Consider the following 14400-nt stretch of genomic DNA (forward strand, 5'->3'; position numbering starts at 1 on the left):
ATCACATTACAATACACACTTAACTCTCATCAATCATGGATCTGATGGAGTGGTTATAGGCATAGCTATGACTAGTCACAGACATCACCAACTCAATCAGTATGCTCAACACATGTACAACAATGTGTAATAGACAAGGGATACACTTGTGTAATGATGCGTTGTGTCTGTGTAGGTATCTCAAGTGATCATTCGCCTGTATTCTTTGATTCACTGGGAGGACCCCATGGATGTGACTCTGGCCACCCAGACAGCCCTGGTGGGCGCTGGTGACTCGTCCAGCACTAAAGAGGGCCCCCTACTCTACAGAGCATGCACCACCTACCTGGGCAAGGAGCTGTGGAAGAGCTGTTACCTCGTACTGAGGTATGTATTGGCAGTCATAGGCTTTTAGAGGAACAATATGCTGAAATCACTCTGCCATTGCCTGGTTGCTAAAGTTCTAAACTGATTGCCTAATTTCTGTTTATGTGATGAAACAAGCAGTGTAGAGAATCATTGTAACGTCTAAACCTCTGTGTAATATATTTTCAATAACCAAAAATATTGTATCTTTTAGCTGTTTGAAGCTAGTGTACAAAATCGAAAGTAAAAAAAGATGCAAAAACAAAAGTTAAGGACTGTAAGCATAAACATAGCACCCATAAAACAGATCTATCGCTTATAAGACTTTCAATGAGAATGACGGATCTATAACTCACATTTCTGTGTGAATTTGATTGGGTTGCCCATAAAGCTACATATTGCACCTTTAATAAACCCATATAATAAGACATCATACAGTCTCGTGCTTGCTTATAACAAGTAATAAAGCATTGTACCTGGATGCGTTTTCCAGGAAGTGTTACTGATATATCTGCCTTCTATTACGTTTGTTATAGAATGTTATGTGTAACTTTACTTGAACAGGTTGAAGCACAGCTACAGTAACACATTCCTGTTCTTATTTTAATGTAACTGCAATATTCAATGTAATAATATAATTATACATTTGCACATTTCATTGTGCTCAAAGCAAGATTATAAACTGGGTTGTTCAAGCCCTGGATGCTGATTGGCTGAAAGCCATGGTATATGAGGCCATATACCACGGGTATGAATTAAAACTACTTATTTACTGTTCTAATTACATTGGTAACCTTTTCAAAATGGTAATAAGGCACCTCATGGGTTTGGGGGGCTAACAGCTTAGCTGTAGTATATTGTCCATTTACCACACCCCCTTGAGCCTTATTGCTTAAATATATTTCAGTATGTGTTCCTCTTGTCCTTGTTCAGCAAAGGGGTTCTCTACCAGTATACAGAGAAGACTGATGCGACACCACTAATGTCCATCACTATGGGGTAAGGCATGCACGCTGTGTTACTGCTCATCTTCCAACATGTGTGTTGTGTCTGTTTATGATGGGATTGTTTCCACAAGGGAATGGATCTGTTCCTAGCGCTTTTATGGATCAAGTTGTTTGGACAATTGCACTGGGTTCAAACGTAGGTGATTGCACTTATTTTGCTGAATTTTCCAAAGTCATAATTTGATGAAATACCAATAGTTGGATATCTTTTGCTATGAAAATATATATTTTTGTAAATAGTAGGCTATTGACTTTTCCTTGTTTGACCATCTTCTGTGTGCTCTCTCCCACCCTTCCTCGCTCTTTCAGGGGTGGGTACTGCGGAGGTTGCCGGCGCTCCAACAGCACAGAGCAGCCTCATGCCTTCCAGGTGATCCTGACAGAGCGGCCTCCTCTGGAGCTGAGCGCCGACAATGAGGGAGACATGGCCGACTGGATGCTGGTGCTCTGCCAGTCTGTCTCCAAAGGGGTGAGGGCATACACACACACGCTGCACTATGACACGCATGCACACTGCACCGTGAGAATAATGAGAGTGAGCATGGCTGACCATGCAGATTTTGCCATGCTATAGCCATGAGGGGAAGAAAACCCTACTCGATTAAAAACATATTTTTGCATGAACTGTCCCACACCATGTCATTCCCTATCTCCCAACATTGAGTTCAGTTCCTCCAGGTTCAATCAAAGATTCACTGCAGACAAGGGATCTTTCTCTGATTTTTAAATCAGAAATATGTTTGTTTTCATTTAGTTCATGGTTTTTCTACATAGAATTGTTGTTATTTTTGTACCGTCTATGTCCAATCTTTTTTATATAAACATTTCTGTGATAGAAAAAGGTTTTCAGTGTAAACTTAACCGATTAAAACGATATAAAGTATGGCGAAATCATAATGGAACTAATATACTTTTTCAAAAAGATCTTCGAGAACGAACAATATTTTTGTCATGGCATGGGCCCACATTGATTGTATGTTTGAGTCACTCGGGATAACATAAGCCATGGCAAAATGTGTAGAATTGGAGGAAATTAACTTTAAAAGCTACATTTTGCAGCCAACAGGAGGGCATCTAAAACTGCATCATTGGCCACAACCCTGCCATGCCCACCACCTAATCCAGATTTTGGTTTTAACAGTAGCTCTGAAGTAGATAGGTTATGTATATCTATTTTATCAGTAAATTAGGCTGGTTTCCCTATATCACCCCCCACCATAGCTGTTTTTATTCTTTAAACCTCCCTTCTGTCTTCAGGTGATCCCCCAGGGCGTGGCCCCCACACCGTGTATTCCTTGTTGCCTGGTGGTGACAGACAGGAAGCTGTTGACATGCCACCAGGACTGCCAGACTAGCTTCTTCCGCTCGCTGGGCGGAGCTGATCTCTCTGATGTCACTGCTGTCAGTCTGGAGGACGACAAAGAATACTGTGTTGTTGTGAGTCACCTCACGCCTGCCTTGTCCTCACTTGCCTGTGCCCTCTAGTCTTTTCTCTTTGTCTCAATTAAAATTGAATTTGTTCTATTGAACATGCCACCACTATAAAAGCATTTTAATTATATGAAGAATCTTGTAGAACAGTGGTTCCCAAACTTTGTTTGTAGTCCCGTACCCCTTCAAACGTTCAACCTCCAGCTGTCTACCCCCTCTAGCACCAGGGTCAGCACACTTTCAATTTTTTTTTTTTTGCCATCATTGTAAGCCTGCCACACACACACACACACACACACACACACACACACACACACACACACACACTGTGAGTTTTTGTCACAATCCGGCGGCTCGTGTGAAGTCACAAGAGCTCTTATAGGACAAGGGCACAAATAATAATATAATAATAATCAATCATTTTGCTCTTTATTTAACCATCTTCCATATAAAACCTTATTTGTTAATCAAAAAATGTGAATAACTCACCACAGGTTAATGAGAAGGGTGTGCTTGAAAGGATGCTCTTAACTTTGCAATGTTGGGTTGAGTCTTATTTAATTTTCCGCACACAGTCTGTGCCTGTATTTAGTTTTCATGCTAGTGAGGGCCGAGAATACATACATACACCTTAGCCAAATACATTTAAACTGTTTTTCACAATTCCTGACATTTAATCCTAGTAAAAATTCCCTGTCTTAGCTCAGTTAGGATCACCACTTTATTTTAAGAATGAAATGTCAAAGATTTATTTCAGCTTTCATTTCTTTCATCACATTCCCAGTGGGTCAGTAGTTTACATACACTCAATTAGTATTTGGTAGCCTTGCCTTTGTCTGTATTGCTCTTGCCATAATTATTATTGTTATTATTATTATCTCTGTATATAGGAGTTTGCAGTGGATAGGTCTCAGTTCCTGCCTCCCTGGGTGTTGTACTTCAGCGGATGTGAGGAGAGAGACCGCCTGCTGGAGGCGCTAGAGAGTGCCTGGAGAGACATTTTCCAGGTAAGGGAGAGAAGGATCGAAGAGGAAGGGGTTTGAGACAGGCAAGGATCACAGTAAAAAAGGATCAGCTCAATAACATGATTTCCCTGTGTCTCTGTCCCTCTCTTCCTCTCTTTGTCTCTCGCACTTTCTTTTCAACCCTCTTTTCTTGTGATCCAGGTGTGTCTGCCTCGTAGGAGGGTGTCAGAGCCGTCGGTGCAGAAGCATTGTGGCGAGGCCTTGGCTCTGATGAGGAGTGCCTGGCAGAGAAGTGACAGCCTTGCCCGGGGACGTGCCCAGAGAGAGCCCTGGTGCTGACAGACTGGTGGATGGACAGATAGGACAAAAGGCTTTCACTAACACTCCTACTCTACACATCAGGGTCATAGTCAATTGCATTCAAATGTTATCAATTCTGCAAGTGAATAGAAAATGTACCATTATTTTCTATGTGGATTTTTCAAATTTAATTTCAACTGGGTGACTGAGTTTGAATGGAATTCACACCAAACCTGTTACATATAATTATGACAACAGCCATATAGATAGAGGGAAACGCACCCTCCGTTGTGTCTACATTATGAAGAGTATACGGTAAGTTAAGCATATGAGGATGTGTCTTTATGGGATGTTGCGAGACAGACAGCAGTTTGAATCTCCGTTCACACTCCTGGCCTTCACAAATATGTATGTAGGGCTGTGACATTCATGGCATTTTGGATGACGGTTATTGGTCAGGCAAATGACTGGTCACTGTTTTAATCGTTTGAGTAGCAAAATGTTTTTTATATAATATATATGTATAATTTTTTTTTAAACACTCATTTTCTCCTCTCCTTCGCTCCTTACTGCACGTGCTGCTGCTGCAGAGAGGGGGTCATTGCCTAGGCAACTGAAGACTGTTGCTAAAACATCTTGCTTGTTTCAGCAAGGAGCAACAAAGTTTCATCATGTTGTAAAGAGTCCATGTTACCTCTGAAAGGGACTCAACTGCACAATGCCTGTGGTCCTGTCTTCAGTCAGCTCATTCAATGTAAAAACAAAAAAACATATTTTTTACTGTTATTTTATTTTCATGATTGTCTTCATCCATAATCGTCAGTTACACAATTACACGGTAATTGATTTGATTTGATTTAGTTATGCCAGCCCTATATGTATGTATGTATGTACGTTCTGCTTGACTTTCCTCTTCTCGTTGAGTCTGCCGTCAGGGGAGGAAGTGCACTCGTTATAGAATAAGACGTTCACTCACATATGAGGTTCTTTTGAACCTTAACCAACACACTACATGTCTAGTGCGTATGTAAAACGAAACGCGGTATAGTATTGAATTATAGTATTGTATTTTTATCAATCCTTATGCAAATGTACATTGCCCATCTCTCCATGAATCCAGACCTACATTGATTTAGTCTTGTATAGGTTTGTCTGTTGTCAAATACCTCAAACAAAACCCTTCTCTCCCATGCAAAGGTTGTGATAGTTATTCTTCAGTCACTTGAAGTGGCATACACTATTAGTTACAGCACTCATCTCTTGCCTTGGTCGGCCATCTTGGTTTACCATTGGGTTTTCCACCTTTTAGTTATGTCGGGTTGGATGGTCAAAGTTAATATTAAAGTATCAGAGCGGAGAATGGTCTCAACCTAGCATGGATACACTTTTAACAAGAAGGATGAGAGGAGAGAGTAACTTGCTGTTGAATGTGAGATTGCACATTGCTTTTGGGTTTCAGCCGTGGTGATTTTATTTGAGGGTATTGATAAGTTCATTGGGGTTCTGTGCGAAGTTCATGTTCAGTGCTGCTTTTAAATATAAGCACAAATGGGAGCAAATAGTTGTTTATTTGTAACACGACTTGTTATGTGAGTCTAATTGTATGCAATTTATAAAGGGGATATATTTGCTTTTATTTTGCGTGGTTTGTTCTAGTCATTTGGCACACACCTCTATCCTTTGAGGGGAGTGTATGTCATTGCATTGTATGTGTTGCAAGTGGCCTGGTCAAGATGTGGGATATGTCAATGTTCTACAACAGGTGGAGGCATCAGAGCATTCCTACTTTATTGCACAACCTGTCATTTTATTGCTCTGGAGACTCTGTTGAGCATTGACAGACCATTGCTTTTAGTCCAGTAGTTATAGTACAACCAGTCCATATGCATGAGTAAATAAATAAAAAGCAGTTTGACTAGAGATGACACTACTTTATTCATATGATTTGTCATCGCATTAATCCAATTTACCCCTTACAATGTATCCCCCACATAATTAAATGCAAATCCTCACATTCATTTGTTTGACAATGTAGCTAATTATTTATGTGGACATGTTATGTGAAAGTAAGATTTTTGTGTTGCTGTTGACAAGAGGGGAATTTATCCAATGCCATGGCTATCCTGAAATTGCTCAAGGGCAGAGTGATGCTAAGACTTTAAAATGTATGCCAAACAAAAAAAATGGTGATTGCCAAGTTAAACAAACCATACAACTCTGCACAAGGACTACTTTGAACTATTTCCACAGAACATTTGACAAAAACACATCTACTTGAACAGTAAATGTGTTTGTCAAATTTTCAATTAACATTTTTAAAAGTCGTCGTTGTGGTTTGTTTAATTTTGCAATCAGTTTTTTGTTCACCATAGATTTTTTTAAAGTGAAAAATCTTGAGTCTCAGGATCACTCTGTTACTGTGGAATTTACTTCAATCATCAGGAGAAGGTTTCTGGAGGCTTTCAGTTTAATTGCCTGTTGCTCCTAATAATCGTGTCCTTTTTCATTACCTTCATTTGATTGGTGATAATGGCCTCAGGCCCAGTTTTGACCAAATAAAGTACTACTCTTGAATGTGGCCTTATACTGCTGCTGGCTTCTAATCGAACATGATTAAAAATCACACAATGTGTGTGTTCCCTGTCCTCCAATTGCATTATAGTATTCTATTCTACTGTTTCTGTAGGCGTGGGAAGCCGACATCCCAGAATCTAGCTTCTCAGGTTAGAAATGTTACAAATAATTTAAATGTAGTACCCTAGATCCCATGCAGAAAAGACCCAACACCTCAAGCCAGAGAAACCATGTCCTACATTTTAGTTTCAATTGACTTCCGCTATTTTATATCCTCTTTCTTTTATTGGTACTTATCCCTTAGTTTTCTAAGCAGTGGTGTTAGAGAGCTCACTGGAAGTAAGAATGTTAAATTATGTTCTAGAGAAATGTACAATTGCGATACTTAAGTATTTGAAAGTTTTGTCAATATTTGATTGAGGAAAGGAAATATGAAGCATCTTGGCTTCATATCCAGAGTTAAGTGAAGTTTGTCTTTATGAACAGTAATTTAAATGTTGGACATTGCTGGCCAATGGTGGATTACTTCTTTTGATTGACTACTTGTGAAAATAAAATTGTTTTTACGTTTGTTTTTATATCTATATATATATATTCTTTGTATTGTGTTTAGCTGTCTTTTTTTATTTGAAATGTATGAAACTAATGGGATTGCTCTATTGTATGATAACCTGTGATCATCACACTAAAACCTGCATGTATTTAGTGTTTTTATATTGCTAATAATGAATGTACAAAAAACCTTGTGAATAGAACAACATGAATAAAGAAATTCAAACCATAGCTTTTCAACAACTAGTCTTTGTTTTAATGACCTTAACACGGGTGTTCTAAGCTAAGTTATTGAACAAAGTCCCTGCCGTCTGTGGATGCCTGGCTTCTAACTATGACTATGGAGAGTAAAGGACTAGACTATTCTCCCAGCAGCCTTTTTTTTGGTTTCCTGTTTTGGGTTTCCTGTTTTGCTTCGGTTTAATTTAGCTGTGTTTTTGTTTGGATTTTAGTTTCTTTGAAATTAATATAAGGCACCTTTTGGTCTTTGGAAGCGCTATCTAAATCCCATGTATCTATGTACTGGAATGTAACAGTTATTAACTGTGGTTACTACTAAAGCATTCTTGTGATCAACACCATGAGGGATACCATGTCCAGAAGCCCCCATAACCCCTTGGAACTTGTAGATCAGAAAAGATTGGATAGCTAAGGATAACAAATATGGCACTGAGCAGCTTGATACAAAACTTTGATACATTACAGATTGGGATCATTGTAGTTCTGAATGCAAAATAGCCTAATAATATGTGAAACAATCTTACAAGTCAGTTGCAAAGAGTGATTGGCATGTCTATGTCCTCAATTGTCGTTGTCTCCCCAATTGGCAAAGTATCAACGAGGATTGTACCCCAACACCAAAACCAGGATACAGTGGCTCTGAGAAGTCCTCTGACAAAAAACTATGGAGCAGAATCATGGAGGAGTCAGATATGCTGTAAAAAGACAGAGTTCCTGCTTTGTGATCTAAATAAACCCCTATTCTAGGGGAAGAGACCTTGGCAGTGATCTTGGTTTCAATGTTATCGTGCCATGCTGAGTAACTGGTGTCAGAGCACTGTAAGCTCCATGACTTTACATTGTACCCCAGGCCACACTCTAGTCCCCTGCCTCCCCTCTGAATGCTCTCATAGGTCACTCCAATGAACACTCCTTTGCCTCTCCAATCTGCCTCCCAGTAGTAACGGGAACCGGTCAAGCCCTCCCAGCACAGCACTTGTTCCCAGAAGTCAAAGGTCTTCAGGAGACGTGACCTGGTTCTGGATTGACCTCTGGACTTGACCAGAGTCACCTTGCGGTTCTGGTCAGAGAAGCACAAGTTGCGGTGTGCTGTATCAGTGTCTAGAGTGAGTTGAAAAGCATCTGAACAAAAAGAGACGACAGTCTTCACTGTTCGGGTTATTCTCTTTCACATTCCTTCTTGTTAAAACTAGCCTTACTGTACATGCAAAGCCATAACTCTGTTACAATGACTCACAGTGTAAGAAGTCGGGTCTGGTCTTAGGAATTCCAAATGTGAAATCTCTGCTTACTGGAGAGACGAGTGTTAGTATTTTAGTTAACAGATTGGGCATTCGACTACATTTACATTTAAGTCATTTAGCAGACTAGTTGTAGAGACACTACCTTAGGGTCCACATTCAATAAATAATATTCTGCAACGAAAATAAGGATACACTTACTGCTCCGTGCTTTTTGCAATGGCACCGGTGGCATTGACTGGCATTCAGAATGGGCTCTTCTCACTTGAAGAAAAAGTGGAAAATCCATGATTTCATTTTCATTCTTTGGTGTGCAGGAAAAAGGACGAGAGGCAAATGTCTTACCTTGCCTGCTCTGAGGTTTGGTCATGGGTACTGGAGATTCCAAAATGTCCACATTTGCAACTGCAAAGAGGATCAAGAAATGCCCAAATAGGTTATTGTAAGTTTGTATTCTTGTATTATCTTTCCATTTAAACAGAAAAATCCTCCATTCACAGACTGAAGAAAATCTCACCGCTGCCACCAATTTCACAAGTAAATCGTTTAAGTTACCTTACTAACCTGCTTGTTTAATCTTTTCTAAGAAGTCAACATTCATGTCCTTAAGCAGCTCCTTGAATTCAGTGATAATTGACATCACAGCTCCAAATGAATGTCTTTCACTGATAACACTAGGTTCACGATCCGGCAGCAGGCTGATGGGTTGCCACCTCTACAGAGACCAGAGAAGCATTAATCAATAAGTTTGTTTTTTTTCTTCTTTTGGTATAATTTCAGTTTTTGGTCTTATACCTTACTTATTATGTACTGTTACGAAACCAATATCTGGCCTGCTAATATCGTTGCACTCACTAAGTCTAGGGTCTTAGTTAACTGTCTGTAACCTGATTTGATGTGTGCATAAATGTGAGAAGTAAACGTGCGTGACGAGGTATTGAATGTACAGTCGTGGCCAAAAGTTTTGAGAATGACACAAATATACATTTTCACAAAGTCTGTTGCCTCAGTTTGTATGATGGCAATTTGCAAACACTCCAGAATGTTATGAAGAGTGATCAGATGAATTACAATTAATTGCAAAGTCCCTCTTTGCCATGCAAATGAACTGAATCCCCAAAAAACATTTCCACTGAATTTCAGCCCTGCCACAAAAGGACCAGCTGACATCATGTCAGTGAGTCTCCCGTTAACACAGGTGTGAGTGTTGACGAGAACAAGGCTGGAGATCACTCTGTCATGCTGATTGAGTTCGAATAACAGACTGGAAGCTTCAAAAGGAGGGTGGTGCTTTGAACAAAAAGGGCCTTCACAGCCAAGGATATTGCTGCCAGTATGATTGCACCTAAATCAACCATTTATCGAATCATCAAGAACTTCAAGGAGAGCGGTTCAATTGTTGTGAAGAAGGCTTCAGGGTGCCCAAGAAAGTCCAGCAAACGCCAGGACCGTTGATTCAGCTGCGGGATTGGGGCACCATCAGTACAGAGCTTGCTCAGGAATGGCAGCAGGCAGATGTGAGTGCATCTGCACACACAGGGAGGCGAAGACTTTTGGAGGATGGCCTGGTGTCAAGAAGGGCAGCAAAGAAGCCACTTCTCTCCAGGAAAAACATCAGGTACAGACTGTTATTCTGCAAAAGGTACAGGGATTGGACTGCTGAGGACTGGTGTAAAGTCATTTTCTCTGATTAATCCCCTTTCCGATTCTTTGGGGCATCCGGAAAAAAAGCTTGTCCCGAGAAGACAAGGTAAGCGCTACCATCAGTCCTGTGTCATGCCAACAGTAAAGCATCCTGAGACCATTCATGTGTGGGGTTGCTTTTCAGCCAAGGGAGTGGGCTCACTCACAATTTTGCCTAAGAAAACATATTTACTCTTTGCATCAACTTCATGTAATTGTCAATAAACGCCTTTGACACTTATGAAATGCTTGTAATTATACTTCAGTATTCCATAGTAACATCTGACAAAATATCTAAAGACACTGAAGCAGCAAACCTTGTGGAAATTAATATTTGTGTCATTCTCAAAACTTTTATCCATGACTGTATATGCACCCATGATACTGCCACTTTACTTTAGGCCCAGGGCCAGCTCTTTCTTGACCAAGCTGATTATTAATTATTCAGATCATGACAAAACATAAATATGTACAAAAAGAAAGAAACAAAGGCATGCCCATAGAACCAGCAGCCGCACAGCTTTTCCAGCTGGAAAACTGACTGAGGCTGCGTTTAGATGATTGATGCAAAAACCATCATACAGTCAGCAAGGGGGACAAGAAAACAAGAAAACAAGAGAGGGTGGCGGCAAAAGCAAGCCAGCGAGACGGTACGCGTTGCTATGGTGATTTCCGTTAAACAGTGCAAATCAACATCCAGCAGAAAACAACGCTAAGGCAGATGTTGAAATATTTGAACTCTGGCGGCAACTCCCGTCTACCGTGGCTGCTGACACCATTCACCGCCAGCCTCAACGGCATTTACTGTCATATTCTCATTGAAAACAATGTCATCCTGTTTGCTGTCTACCTCATACCATCTAAATGCAGCATTAATTGCGTGCACGTGTCAGCTTATAAAGACTTGGCTCAGCATTGAGACCCGGTTGGCACTACCACCTTGGGGATGGCATGTGTGTGTGTCCCAAAGGGAAGTTACCTGGAGAAAGAGTATGCTGTCTTGTGTTTGGGCGAGTTTCTCCAGATCGCTGTTTCTCCTTTGCAGTGTTGTTATGTCCTGTCTCAGTCGTGTCTCTGCTCTTGCTGCCTGAGCAGCCAGAGTCTTCTCCCTATCTTTGATGGAGTCCCTCACCTCTGCTCTCCTCTTTTCTAGGGAGTGGATCAGCTCAACGAAGATCATGTCACTGACCTCCACTGCAGCTTGTGCAAATCCCTACAGGGAGTGGGAGTACAGTCAAACATGGGCTCTATTCCAATATTCACTCTACCATAGTACTACTTAGCAATGGTCCGGGCATGCATTCTAAGTGGTATGTTAGTATGAGAATGGGAACCTACATATCATATTCTGTTTAGTCGACAGCATCCTAGTTGTTTAGTCAATCATTTTATGTCATCATCAAGGCTCTATTTTGGAACATAGGGTACGTTAATGAGGAGGACCATCCTCCTGCCTGGACGAGCCTCCACTGGCACAGCATGCCGAAGGGTGGCAAACTCAATGGTGGCTCAGTAATGTTATCCACTTTTTTGTAACTCACTTTAAGAGATCCCGCAGCATCTCCCAGTTGTGTCAGCAGCTCCTCTTTCATCTGGAGTTTACTGTTGGATTTGATCTGTTCCACTGCCAACAGTGCCTTAAGGAACAAACCCATACATTTCAGTTAAGAAGGCCATAATAATTCTCACTCCAACATGCAATATGGTAGGCCATACTGACCTAAGAACAGTAGGTTTGAGTTAGAACTGTATTCAAAACATTGCATACTGTCCCACACCTACCACTCTCGTTCCAACAGATCATACTTTAATTTACTTTAAATGTTCCACTTGTGCATATCTAGAGGTCTTGTTCATGGAGCTACTCACTGACAATATTTATCTAATTACCCACATACAAATGAAAACCCACCTGCTGCTTGACAATTGACAATTCGCTATGACCCCTTGCCGTTCCTCAAGTTATAAAGCGTTAACGTTTGTTGCTTACTGGACCTTGGCAATCTGTGTGAAATTTTAACTAGTTATAGTTAGCTAACAAACGAACTACTGTGAACAAATGTTTTCCCTCTACAGTATATGGTTAATTTTCAGAATGAGAGAATTAGGTGAAAATTGGGCGTTGCTTGTTATTAAACAAGTGGAGCTGGAGCTGGGCCTGGCTTAAGATGGATGCCACCATAGAGGTGAAAGGAACACCATAGACTTTCCCTCTTTCTCACTTTTTCAATACAGTGGATAAGAAGGGGTATGCCAGCTGTACTTTCTGCCTGAAAGAGATCAATTATTCAAACAAAGAATGCTGGCACATTGTAGAACAGATGTCCATAAGCAGAAAGTGTACAATGTAATAATTTGCAGTGGACAGAAGGAATCTTTCTTGCTGCTGCTGATACTACCACTCTCATCCAAGCATTTTCTGATACAGTCGAGGCAGAAGTTGCGTCGGCATGGAAGATGTCAGAGTGTTCAAACAGACTGGACAGCTGATGTCCTCCCTTGTCCACGGCTTAGAGACCATTTTGTCACAGTGTATACATTTTTTTTTATAAATAATGTTGTTTTATAACACTGGTTCAGCATTAGGTTTTGTGACTAATGTTACCTATCAGGAAGTGTAACATTCAGGACTCATGAGGGATGAGCTCCTTCTGACACGAGAATGCATGCACCACTTTTAGAATGCAGTTGTACTGTGTACGTTTTTGCTAGTTTCTTCATTGTTGGCTGGTAGTTGGTGTCATGGTAACCATAAAAAAGATGACCTCGTAGTTTTTTTTATGCGCACAAAGGATCTATCGTTCCTCCTTTTTTGTAAAAGCATGAGACCCAGCATGAGTGGCACTGACACTGTTTACCCCTCTCCCTATCCTCTCCCTATCCTCTCCCTATCTTCCCCCTATCCTCCCCTATCCCTTTCTCAAGTCTAGAAGCTCACTTACAATATTTATCGAATTATTAAAATTCAAATGTCCTTTGGTTATGAAAACCCACCTGTTTCTTGGCCCGTTCAGTCTCAGCGGAGACAGTTTGGTGGCTTTTGTGTTCCTCAACTGCACACAGAGAACAGATACACCTCCTCTCAAGTCTGCAGTACAAGTCCAGCGGTTTGTCATGCTGGGGACACAGCTTCTCCAGTTGCAGCTCCTTGACCACCACACCCACCAGAGTGTGCTTCTGTAACAGAAGGATATCCAGGTGGGCTCTAAGGTGAGACTGGCAGTAGGACAGCTTACACTCCCGACAGGCCCTCACAGCCTTTGCCTTCCTCCTGGACCCTAGAAGAGTACACACGTCACACACCACGTCTTCAGGCCCATCGTACGGATACCCAGGAGAGGTATCGAGTAAAGTAGTCTTTAGCTTCTCCACCATCTTTTCCAGTATTGAGTTCTTAGTCAGTGTGGGGCGCAATCTGAATGTCTCACGACAGTAAGGACAGCAGGAAACCGCGTTGCTTCTGCTGCTGATACTACCACTCTCATCCCAGCATTTTCTGATACAGTCGAGGCAGAAGTTGTGTCCACATGGAAGAGTTGTAGGCTCCGTTAGGGTGTTCAAACAGACTGGACAGCTAATTTCCTCCTTTGTCCACAGCTTAGAGGCCATTTCGTCCAAGTGTATAAAAAACAAAAAAATACTGTTGTTTTATAACAGTGGTTCAGCATGAAGTTTTGTGACTAATGTTACCTATCAAGAAGTGTGGCAGCTTGTAACATTCCGAACTCCTGAGTGATGAACCAGTTTTAAACTTACTGGAAACAAGGAGCTCCTTCTGACACATGAGAATGCACACATCACCTTTAGAATGCAGTTGTACTGTGTAAGCTTTGGCTTGTTTCCTCATTCTTGGCTAGTGGTTTGGTGTCGTGTTTTAATGAGCACAAAGGATCTGTTGTTCCTCCTCTTGTAAAAGCAGGAGTCCCGGCAGGAGTCACATTGACACTGTCTCCCCTTCTCTCCTCCTCCCATCCCCTTCTCAAATCTAGAAGCTTCCTAGAAGCTCAGCTTTATAACCCCTCTCTGGCGATTGTTAATATTTCACACTACCCCCACCCCCTT

At 41.2% G+C, this 14400-nt stretch overlaps 2 protein-coding genes across 6 annotated transcripts in view; one reads left to right on the forward strand and one right to left on the reverse strand.

The window, feature by feature from the left end:
* plekhm2 (pleckstrin homology domain containing, family M (with RUN domain) member 2) overlaps positions 1 to 7405 on the forward strand; it is a 27821-nt gene extending 20416 nt beyond the window's left edge. For 2 of the 4 annotated variants that reach the window (XM_046365494.1, XM_046365496.1), the window contains 6 exons: positions 176 to 366; positions 1279 to 1344; positions 1662 to 1821; positions 2610 to 2789; positions 3674 to 3790; positions 3950 to 7405. In XM_046365494.1, coding sequence (XP_046221450.1) covers positions 176 to 366; positions 1279 to 1344; positions 1662 to 1821; positions 2610 to 2789; positions 3674 to 3790; positions 3950 to 4087 — 852 coding nt within the window. In that variant the 3' untranslated portion in view covers positions 4088 to 7405. Of the gene's footprint in view, positions 1 to 175; positions 367 to 1278; positions 1345 to 1423; positions 1489 to 1661; positions 1822 to 2609; positions 2790 to 3673; positions 3791 to 3949 lie in introns of those variants that run through there. The other 2 variants (XM_046365495.1, XM_046365497.1) reach the window with 2 other exon arrangements.
* On the reverse strand, positions 7396 to 14145 carry LOC124045824 (tripartite motif-containing protein 16-like). Of its 2 annotated transcripts, none has more exons than XM_046365498.1 (8): positions 13333 to 14145; positions 11880 to 11975; positions 11318 to 11551; positions 9220 to 9370; positions 9001 to 9060; positions 8857 to 8919; positions 8652 to 8705; positions 7396 to 8536 (listed from the first exon to the last, which is right to left on the reverse strand). In XM_046365498.1, the coding sequence occupies exons 1-8, from the start codon at positions 13945 to 13947 to the stop codon at positions 7968 to 7970; spliced, it is 1842 nt and encodes a 613-aa protein (XP_046221454.1). In that variant the 5' UTR covers positions 13948 to 14145; the 3' UTR covers positions 7396 to 7967. The 2 variants fall into 2 exon arrangements, with proteins under 2 accessions (XP_046221454.1, XP_046221455.1); XM_046365499.1 differs by having other exon boundaries at positions 8332 to 8474.
* Positions 14146 to 14400: the final 255 nt, after the last annotated feature.

Source organism: Oncorhynchus gorbuscha, linkage group LG10, assembly GCF_021184085.1.
Source record: "Oncorhynchus gorbuscha isolate QuinsamMale2020 ecotype Even-year linkage group LG10, OgorEven_v1.0, whole genome shotgun sequence".
Classification (NCBI taxonomy): Eukaryota; Metazoa; Chordata; class Actinopteri; order Salmoniformes; family Salmonidae; genus Oncorhynchus; species Oncorhynchus gorbuscha.

Coding starts and splice junctions, on each gene's coding strand:
- LOC124045824 (XM_046365498.1), bottom strand. CDS start 13,947: ATGGCCTCTAAGCTGTGGACAAAGGAGGAAATTAGCTGTCCAGTCTGT. Junction 11,552..11,879: donor ATGCTGCGGGATCTCTTAAA/GTGAGTTACAAA, acceptor CACTCCCTGTAG/GGATTTGCACAAGCTGCAGT. Junction 8,920..9,000: donor CAAACCTCAGAGCAGGCAAG/GTAAGACATTTG, acceptor TTTTTCTTCAAG/TGAGAAGAGCCCATTCTGAA.